Genomic DNA, 10257 nt, shown 5'->3' on the forward strand with positions numbered 1-10257 from the left:
GTGTTACAACAAGACACATAGCGCAATACATAGGCTTTCATATTCTTTCGAAAAAAGTCATTGTTTGCGCTGCAGCCGGAAAACTGCCTTTGTCCGTGACAGATGCGCTGCACTCTGTCACAGTCTGTGTGTGTGTGTGTGTGTGTGTGTGTGCGTGTGTGTTTGTGTGTGTGTGTGTATGTGTGTGTGTGCTTGTTTGTTTGTTTATTTGTGCATGTGTTATCATTAGAAAACAGTAATTAATATGGTCAACTATGAAAAACAACATCCTGAGTGTGACACATTCTCAATTGCCAGCAAAACATTTACAGCCACTAATGCCATGCCATTTGGCATGATGCAGTAACATTTACTCAAATGAAGTGCCATTAGCCTAATCTACCGGGACCTTGTTTTGATGGGATGTCAATGGGCTCTGATTCAACGTTAACTTATCTCAGGAAAGTCTGACGAAGGAGCTTTTAACTGAGCCTATCTCTGCCTTCGATTATTAATACACTCAGTGCATTTTTAACTAGAGCAGCCGGGCAACATCAGACCCTTATCCCTGTGTTTGGTCAGTAAAGAAAGTGAAAAACATCCTGCATCCGGATCCTGGTCATCAAGATATGGTGACCCTCTGCCTTGCATGATCATTGCTTTTTAAGTTATGTGAGCAGACACACACACTCTCTCACACACACACATGGACAGACAGAGCTGACCCTTACTGGGGGGTGGGGTCACTGGCTGTTCTTTAATGATGGATTGATCCCTCTTGTCCTCTCTTTTCATGTGCATGGTTGTGCTGTTTTCAATTTTGCACTGTTTACTATGATAGTTTGTCGTTAATGTTGGTTCTGATAATTTTACCTTATTTGGATAAAACAAATAAAAACGTCAGACACAATCCTGCCTGAACATGCCTGTTAATAACGGTGCATTGTTTTCAACAAAGATGTATTTATATTTCCCGTGAATGTAAATTCCTAATTAATTTGTTGCATTGCATCGTTAATTGCAGACGTCTTCTCCAACCGAATCGCTGTTCTTTCTTCTTTCTAGATCGTCCGTCTTATCTCTATTACCTCTCTCTCTCTCTTTCTCTCTCTCTCTCTCTCTCTCTGTCTCGCAGCGAGTTCCCTACACGTTGTCAGGGGCTTTTTATAAATAGAGGCAATGCCTTCAGATTAAGACGTGCGCCTTGATTAATTGCAGGTTTTGAAGCCCCGCAGTGATTTCGGGCGAGGACAGTGTGGGAGGGCGAGACAAAACACCGAGGAATGAAGGAGGGAAGAGCAGGGAGAGGCAGAGTGTGAAAGAGACTTGAAGTTGTAATTAGTAGCGCTCTGTCAGCGAGGTGACAGGTAAAAGCCCACCTGTCTGTTAAAATTTGAATGCCTCTAAATAGAGAAACCTAACTGCCGTCCGCACAGGCTAGCCCTGTATGATTTGGGAAATTGAAGACAGGTATGTAATTGTGTCAGGAAGGGATTTTGATCAGGGTAGGCAGTATGGCACATGTTCGAAAAAGTATGTTTCGACAGCAGCAAGCTTGTGAGGACGGCCCTTTTGATGTAGGCCTACTTCTCTGCAGTTGTAAGTTCCCCTGTGTGTTCACTTCAGAGAACAACTTTATCTGGCATAGAATTCGAGCGCGCTTATATACGCGCAAAGGCGCGCTGCGCTGCGAAGAACTAAAAGTTGGCTGACAGGCAAACTTTCTGTTTGCGTCCTGCTGCCAGGTAACTCAAGAGGTTGTCAAGCGTGCCGGTGACTGTGTCGGTTAAATATATAATAGTCCATGCATTAGCAGCCTACATGAACAGAACATGGAATGGATTAATGATGATTATATGGATGTTCAACAGCAGGCGTCAAATGTTCAGATTATCCAGCAACCCGTGAGTTCTTTTTTTAAATTATTATTATTTATCTGAAATTAGCCTACAATCAATCAATACTCACTAAAGGAATGACTATTTCAGACATGTATTTCTGGACAAATATTTTCAGAATTTCACAACTTGATTGATACTAGTACCTAATTTCAGTGGAAGGTGTATCTTACTGGCCAATAACCTAGCAATAGATATTTAGATAACTTCGCAAATAATATCGCCTGTCATTCGAATTTTTTTTTTTAAATCAGTCACTTTGTTTTCTTGAGAAAATTGCTACTTGGATGCAGTTCTCCTCAGTGTGTCACTACCTCCTCTGAAGAGTTAAAAAAAGTTGTCATTTGCTGCATTTCCAGGCCCCCACACTGATGCCTTCTGGACATATGTGGGGGAATGGGAGCCTCATTAGGAACAGGTTTCAATCGCCTCCTCCACAGTGCCTGGAGGGAACCAATGTCCACCCTCTCTCCCTGTCTCCATCTCTCCCCCTCTCTTCCTGCCTCCTGGCTGCTCCTGCAGGCTCCAGCACTGTTGGAGTTGTGAGTCTTGAGGCTGAAGTGATGTGCTGTAACTCCCCTGCGTGTGTTTGTCTCTCTCACAGATTTCTCAGCCCACCACCATCCTCCAGCACCTGCCCTTCTCCATGGCCCCTCCTCCACCTGCGCTGCGGCCCGGCCATGTCAGAGAAGGTAGCACCACCGCATGTCCACTGCCTCTGAGCTTGGGTTAATGGATGTAGACACACACACTCACTGCATGCACACACACACACTGCACGCACACACACTGCACGCACACACACATGCAGTACACACACACACAAACATACATATATACACATACACACGCACACACACACATGGCATGCACATACACAGACACACAGCGTTAACCGTGGCTCAGTGTACATATGTGTGTAAGTGTGTGTGTGTGTGTGTGTGTGTGTGTGTATGTTTGTTTCAGAACCTGTGTAATAGCGGTCCTAACCTCCCCACCTCTCTCCATCCAGTCTTGCTCTCCACAGCACTGTCTCATTTTCAGTGAGCTCAGCCTCTGCCCTCGGTGGATTTAGATGGGAACAATATCCCCTCGCCTGCTCCCTCACTCTCTCATCCATGAAGAGAGAGAGAGAGAGAGAGAGAGAGAGAGAGAGAGAAAGAGAGAAAGAAAACTACAGGGGATATCAAGTTAGGCTTCATGTTGAGACTAGTGCAGCACCTAGTGGATAGTAGATGCAGGTGTAGGATATTGCAGGCAAGTGTGTGTGTGTGTGTGTGTGTGTGTGTGTGTGTGTTTGGAGGTATGATTGTGTGTTTGTCTGTGTTCTTCAGATCTGGTTGAGTTGATGATGATTCAGAATGCCCAGATGCATCAGGTCATCATGAACAATATGACCATGTCAGCGCTCAGCAGCTTTGGCTACTCAAACAGTCCATCACCAGAGGTATGTGTGTTCACGTGGATACTCACAATTAGAAAGTTATTAAACCTTTAAAACTAGTACAATTTCACTCTATCTCCAGACAGTACAATATCCACGGCCTGTGGAGGAAGAAGACCCAGAGGTGTACCACCACCACTACCCCCCTTCTCCCTACCACACTTACCCAGCCTGGATGCCTTTTTCTCAGCCATACATCCAGCCCCTGGCCTCTGTCCTTCCAGCTAACTATGAGTCCCAGGAGAGCAGGGAGCAGATACAGCCTCCATCTGAACCCAGAGACAGGTGAGAGTGCATGCACGCGAGGGACACACACACACGGACACACACACACGGACACGGACACACACACACACACACACACACACACACACACATTGTGTTGATGTGTCTAACATTCATTATCAAACAGGAGAGCTGTTCCTCCCCCTCCTCCCCCCAGTGCAACAGGGACTGTTGGAGCAGACATCCCACCTGCAACAGGTGACACAAACACACACACAAAAATAACTCCTGACCATAAGATGTACTCCTGTAACATATTGTTGCATTATAATATCTTATGATGCAGGTGGTATGTTAGATTCCTGTCAGGAAAAGACAAATAATTTCTGTATGTTCTCTCTCTTTCTCGCTCTCTCTCTGCCTCTCTCTACTCTCTCGCTTTCTCTCTCTCTCTATTTCATCGCCTCTCTAGAGTATTATGATGCCACTGAGAGGAGACAGTGACAGGCGGGACTGTTGACACGACCGAGACGCAGCACTCTTAGCTGCAGGAGCAGTGGGAATGTACGACACCCTAGCAGTCATTATCTCACTGGCCCGTGCAGTCCTCTACATGTGCCAGTGTACATCAGCCAGACACGAAGAAAAAAAACATGCTTTATGTACATTGCTGTAACATCACTATTCATTTCAACAGCTTATGTGTTCTGAAAAAGAATTATATCACACAAAACTAACATCCAGTATGAAAGGACTACCCATGTGAAAACAATGACAGATCATATGCTTTGCCTTTAATATTTTTATGTCATGTCCTCCCCTGTAAACACTATTTTTCATATCCACAGATGTATAGCAGACATATCTCTAACTACTCCCACTGAGCAGGACCACTAGGACCCTTGAAGGACTGACAAAAAAAACCCCATCATCTATCTGTATATTTTTCACTATTGGATTATCTGAAACAAATGTATTTCAGATGTGCTTTGTCCAGTGATTGTCCAGGAGAGGTCAGTGTGACATTCCCTGTCCCTTCCATCTGTCTAATTGTGTTGGCAAAAGATCCAGTGGCAACAAGGAAGGATCTAGAAAACGTTTTGAGAGAATTGTGTGTGTGTGTGTGTGTATGGGTTTGGTGTGCTTGCGTGATGAAAAGGTATGGTGCAGGTCAACGTGTCTCAGCATATGTGTGTGCATAACTCTGAATTTGAGTCCATTTATTTATGCTTTGTCTATCCTGTGTATGTGTGTGTGTGACATTCCTGTTGCCATGACCTGAATAACTTGCTTATGTAATGTGCTATGAGAGGTTAGGTGGCACAATGCAAGAATGATGTGAGACATACACACACACACACACACACACACACACACACACACACACACACACACACACACTATACACCAGGGCAGAGAAAATAAGATAACAAGCAGACAATCTTTAATTATACAATTGTATACACATTGATGGCATTATACTTAATAAACAATATGTTATCAATAAGTTTAATGGAAAAATTATGAATTGTTTTTACATAATGAAAAAAAAAAAAAAAAGAGTCTCCTTTGAATACAACTTAAGGGCATATCTGCTCACAATAAGAATAAAATACTACATTAATGAGTTTAAAAGAAACAACTGTCCATTGCGATAAAAGAAAATACTACAGAAAGATATCACTGCAGTTTTTGTCTCCTTTGCCCAGCCATCGCCATTGCACATGGTTTTTGTCCCCTCTCCCTCTGTGTTCTCTCTCTCGTGGCTAAGCAAGTAACCTATAATATAGTGCCTATAGACCCTTTCAACAATAAAAACAAAAACAATGCTTGAACGTTCTATTTGGTTCCCAATCTACTTCCTCTGCATTAAGATAACATATGGAATGTTAAAACGAAAGCCTTGTGGGGCCAACTATGATGCTGATAATGGAACAAACAATGCTTGAATGTTCTATTTGGTTCCTAATCTACTTCCTCTGCATTAAGATAACATATGGAATGTTAAAACGGAAGCCTTGTGGGGCCAACTATGATGCTGATAATGGAACTCTCTTGAAAGGGTCTTTATACTGTGTGACAATTATTTTGTCATTTTTTAAATCCAATAGGCCTAATTCTGCTTTCTCACTGAGGAGCGCCTGCAATTGTTTTTCAAGAGTCTCCACTCTGTATTTTAATGCAGCATTTTCCCTCTGCAAATGATCTATTTCTGTCATACATAGATCAGTTCCAACAGATATGTCACGATGAGATTGTGATTGATATTCTTGTAGGCATACATCCATGATCTCCTGAGTTTGGGCAGCGGACTCTCTTCTAACAGACCTCTGGTATCTCACCAATCTGTTTGTCTGTGACTGTGGCTGCTTTTGGTTATGGGGTAGAAGGGTTGGAGCATAATCAGGGCTCAAAGGGTCATCGGATGGCTTCCCTGCATAAAGACAAAAAAATATGTCAATAAATGCAGTAGGCCTAGTAGTGTTTTGAAGACCATCTATGTGAAACTTCTCTAGCTGCCTAATAAGTGACTATTTAAACACAACTCTGTAGACGTTTATGAACATTAACTTCACAAGTCCGTGTATTAGGGCCTAGACAGCATTAGTTTTCAGTAGATGTGCATATGGTAGCTGAATGGGTAACCCCGACAGGCATAACTGTTACTATGTTGCAAGCAAGACCGAACATGGCGTTATCCACCAATGTCGCGATGGCATCGCTAGAACAATTTAAGTGGCTAAGTGAAATAACTTCATGAATCTATGCTAAATCAACGTATTACGCCATGTTATCGCGATTATAGGCTATCGCTAAAGTATAAGTATAAGTATATAGGCCTACTCTTTTGATCCCGTGAGGGAAATTTGGTCTCTGCATTTAACCCAATCCGTGAATTAGTGAAACACACTCGGCACACAGTGCGGTGAAGCACACACTAATCCCAGCTGCCTGCAACAACAGCGGCGCTCGGGGGAGCAGTGAGGGGTTAGGTGCCTTGCTCAAGGGCACTTCAGCCGTGGCCCACTGGTCGGGGTTCGAACCGGCAACCCTCCGGATACAAGTCCAGAGTGCTAACCAGCACGGCTGCCCCATAAAGGCTAATTGTATCGTTAAAGTCATGTGTATATAAGTGAAACTAACATCATATTTCATTTAAATTATCACTGTATAGCCTACAAATCAGCTTTGTGTAAGCATGAATCCTACCTGATATGAAATGGCTGCTGCAAATTCTTGAGTTGCTTGTTGGTATCCACCCATCTCGCTTGACAGCAGCTATCCAAGCATCACGCTGAACGTTTTCTTTTGGAAAACGGTAGACCTTAATTTGTGACAGTAAATTTGTTCCTGGTCTAAGGGAACACCCAACCACAGAACAACACGCTCCTCGTTTCGATATTGACATTTTCATTGAGCAGACACTTCCATGCGTTGCCGTTAGGCTACAATGTATCAGCATTCGCCTTGAAGTTTAAAACCGGAAACCTTCTGAGGCTAAGGGGTTCGTTATTTATTGAAGGGGCCACCGGAGGAAAATAGGGGAGGGTCATGTCTTTTTATTCTTTGTTGAGGGGAGGGTCACGTAACTTTTTTTCGTCTAGGAGGGGGGGGGGGGTCACCCATCTTTTGTATTCATGAAAACAGCAAAAAATCAAAGTGGCTTGTTTGATTGTTGATTTCTGTCGCCATATAACGTTATCTTTCGTTCCATAGCTGTTAACATTGAACAATGGAAATAAGGGAGATTTCCGTTTCTCACGCAAAATAGGCCTACGGAAAATGTCAACATTCGTCCCCATTAACGTTGGAAGGGTTGGAGCAACAAAGTAGCCTACTTTATTCACGCCTAACAGCCTATATTAATTTGGTCAACTTTATCCAGCCCTAAAAAAAGCTAAATTTACCTTTGGTTTACTTGTAGTTTACCGTGTAGCCTAACTTTAAACAGTGTGCATGCTTAACGCATATTGTGCTTCATTCATCCACACATCCAGCTCCTAACGTTTTGACAAGCATTTCTACCAATTGACCTTGTTCCTGCCCATCTCTAGCTTTGCTGTCTCCATCCTTTCTGTTTTTGTTGTTTGCACAAAGATATATAGTATTGGTAACAAGCAACAAGTGCAATTTGTTAATCGCTGTCATTCTCTCTCCTGCGCAAACAAAAATGTGTTATGTTCCAAGTAGCAGTGCGTAATTGTGCTTCATAAAGTTGCCAGTTTATGGTCTACAGTGTATAGTTGGTAAGTTATGGTAGGCCAAATTAGAGTGGGTTAAAATACGTGATAATCCCGGAAAAAGTTGGCATGTTAGGTATTTTTTGGTCCCTGTGATTATTTGTGAAATTGTGCAAACGCCCTTTTCAAGTCATTTGAGAAGGAAGGAGTGGTAGCAAGCTCCCAAATTGACGCTCGTCTGAGAAATGGAGTTTTGGATAATGTTCAGCTTCGGCAGATTTACAATGACTGAGAAAGCCTAGAGACGAGTCCATAGCAACCAGTTCATGTGTTGAATTTGTTATTACCCATGTGAATACTAGAGGAGTAACTTATTTCAAGTAGGCTAATGCAGTTGCAGGAAGTGTGCATTTAGTTTCAATGCTTATTGTGTTTCCACAACAATGTTAGTGAGTAAATCTACTGAAATGGCCACCATCTTGGTGAAGTGTGATGTGTAAGATCAGAAAGCAGAGGTTGATTTTATAACGGTAGCCTAAGTCAATGTGTTTTCATAGCGCTTAAGAGCGTGGACGAAAGACATCGACAGTTGGCAGGGGAGGGTCATGTCTTTTTTGAAAATTCTGCTGAAGGGTCGTTGAACATTTTCAAGTAATTTTTTTCCAAGCAGGGGAGGGTCATGTAACTTTTGATTGAAGCGCTCAAAATCCCTCCGGTGGCCCCTTTTATAGACCCTTTCAACAATAAAAACAAAAACAACGTTCTATTTGGTTCCCAATCTACTTCCTCTGCAGTAAGATAACATATGGAATGTTAAAACGGAAGCCTTGTGGGGCCAGCTGATAATGGAACTCTTGAAAATGTCTATAAATAACGAACACTCCCTAACTGACGTCAACAATAGGACGCATGAAAATTCCTTGAAACGGTCTGTAATACAAGGATACAGTGAAGTTTATTGTCACATGCATATAGTTACTGGAAGTAAGAAATGCAGTGAAATTATGTCTGGTGTCAGCCTATTTGTGCATTAATGGGGGGGGGGATTAAGTGGCAAGGGCTGCATAAAAAAGGTGGGGGAGGATTGGGATTGGGTGGGGGGGCACCAACAAGGAGCACCAAAAGAGCAACAGGGGCAAGGAAAACTCCCTTACCAAGGAAGAAACCTTGGGCAGATCCACGGCTCAAGGGGCTAACCCAACTGCCAGGGGTCTAGGTGTGTGTGTTGGGGGGATGACAGGGGAGATGGGATAGTGTGCTGTGTATGTGGGGAGAGGGCAGTGTGCAATATGTGTGTTGGAGAAGCTTCCTCATGAGACAATGTGCTGTGTATTGGGGGCAGTGTGCTGTAAGTATGTTGGGGATGTGTGTTGGAGAAGCTTCCTGATGAAATAATGTGCTGTGTATGTAGGGGGTCAGGGACTTACTATTGCAAGCAGAGTACTGTATGTAATGTATGTGAGTGATGACAGTGAAGATGTGTGTGTGGGGGGGGGAGTGGAGCAGTGACTGTGTGTGTGTGTGTAGTGTGTGTGTGGGTAGGTGGGGGCAGTGTAGAGGATGTAGAAGATCCTGAAGACAATGTAGCTTTATTGTCAATTTCTTCACATGATGTGTGTTCACTATCCCACGGGTGAAGAGAAGATCCAGACAAACATAGCATTCAAGTAAACAAAAAAGTAAGTAAATAAGTAAATAAGAGGGTATAATAATTAAGAGCAGCAAAATTTGGTGAAATGTGGGGTCAATAAAGTGTGCAAAGCAGGCCAATAAAAGGCTTAGGTAGTTCTGTTTATGTAGCAGAAGTGTTGTGTTTTCAGGACAACAACACCCAAGGCTACAAGTGTGCAAGTGTGCTGGAGTAGCAAGCATTTTTGGTGTGAGGCTGGAGGGGGAGAGGGATGTTCAGCATGTGAGCTGTTGGTGAGTCTGGACAGGTCTTCCCATGATGTCAAACAGATTGTGAGCGGTGTGTGTGTTGGGGATGGGGGCTGTGTTCAGCAGGGCTTTCCTGTTGTATTCAGTGCAAATACAGCTGGAGAGGATGGCTAGGCAATCAAGGACATGGGTAGATGGAGGATGTGAAATTGCTGCTGCCGCTCTCTCTCCACCACAGCACCGCCGATGGTCAGTGGCAGGTGTGAAAAATCAGCAGGAGGTTGTTAAATGGTCAGATGGTGCAAAAGTTGTGATGAGACCCACCAGATCAGACAATGAGTGTGTGTGTGTGTGTGTGTGTGTGTTTTGATGACAGTGATGATGTAAGTGTGTGTGGGCCTGTATGTAATGTATGTGAGTGATGACAGTGAAGATGTGTGTGGAGTGGAGCAGTGACTGTGTGTGTGTGTGTGTGTTGTGTGTGTGTGGGTAGGTGGGGGAGTGTGCTGTAAGTATGTAGAGGATGTGTGTTGGAGAAGATCCTGAAGACAATGTGTTGGTGGGGGCAGTGTGCAGTGCAAGTATGTAGAGGAGGCTTACTGTAGCAAGCAGTGTGCTGTATGTATGTGAAGTGATGACAGTGATGATGACA

General features: G+C 43.5%; 1 protein-coding gene across 2 annotated transcripts; it reads left to right on the top strand.

Annotated features, from left to right (window-relative positions):
- The first annotated feature begins 1790 nt into the window (after positions 1–1790).
- Positions 1791–4886, top strand: LOC125296603 (proline-rich protein 29-like). Of its 2 annotated transcripts, XR_007193814.1 has the most exons (7): positions 1791–1883; positions 2482–2569; positions 3212–3324; positions 3404–3606; positions 3734–3804; positions 4019–4110; positions 4395–4886. XR_007193814.1 is itself a non-coding variant. In XM_048246592.1 (6 exons), the coding sequence occupies exons 1-6, from the start codon at positions 1812–1814 to the stop codon at positions 4048–4050; spliced, it is 579 nt and encodes a 192-aa protein (XP_048102549.1). In that variant the 5' UTR covers positions 1791–1811; the 3' UTR covers positions 4051–4222. The 2 variants fall into 2 exon arrangements, 1 of the variants encoding a protein (XP_048102549.1); XM_048246592.1 differs by lacking the exon at positions 4395–4886 and having other exon boundaries at positions 4019–4222.
- The last annotated feature ends 5371 nt before the right edge of the window (positions 4887–10257 follow it).

Source organism: Alosa alosa, chromosome 6, assembly GCF_017589495.1.
Source record: "Alosa alosa isolate M-15738 ecotype Scorff River chromosome 6, AALO_Geno_1.1, whole genome shotgun sequence".
Lineage (NCBI taxonomy): Eukaryota > Metazoa > Chordata > Actinopteri > Clupeiformes > Clupeidae > Alosa > Alosa alosa.

Bases quoted from the DNA above. Each gene is read 5' to 3' on its own strand.
- LOC125296603 (XM_048246592.1), top strand. From the start codon at position 1,812: ATGGAATGGATTAATGATGATTATATGGATGTTCAACAGCAGGCGTCA. The intron at 2,570-3,211 runs GTAGCACCACCG...TGTGTTCTTCAG, and splicing joins GCCCGGCCATGTCAGAGAAG to ATCTGGTTGAGTTGATGATG. The intron at 3,805-4,018 runs GTGACACAAACA...TCGCCTCTCTAG, and splicing joins AGACATCCCACCTGCAACAG to AGTATTATGATGCCACTGAG.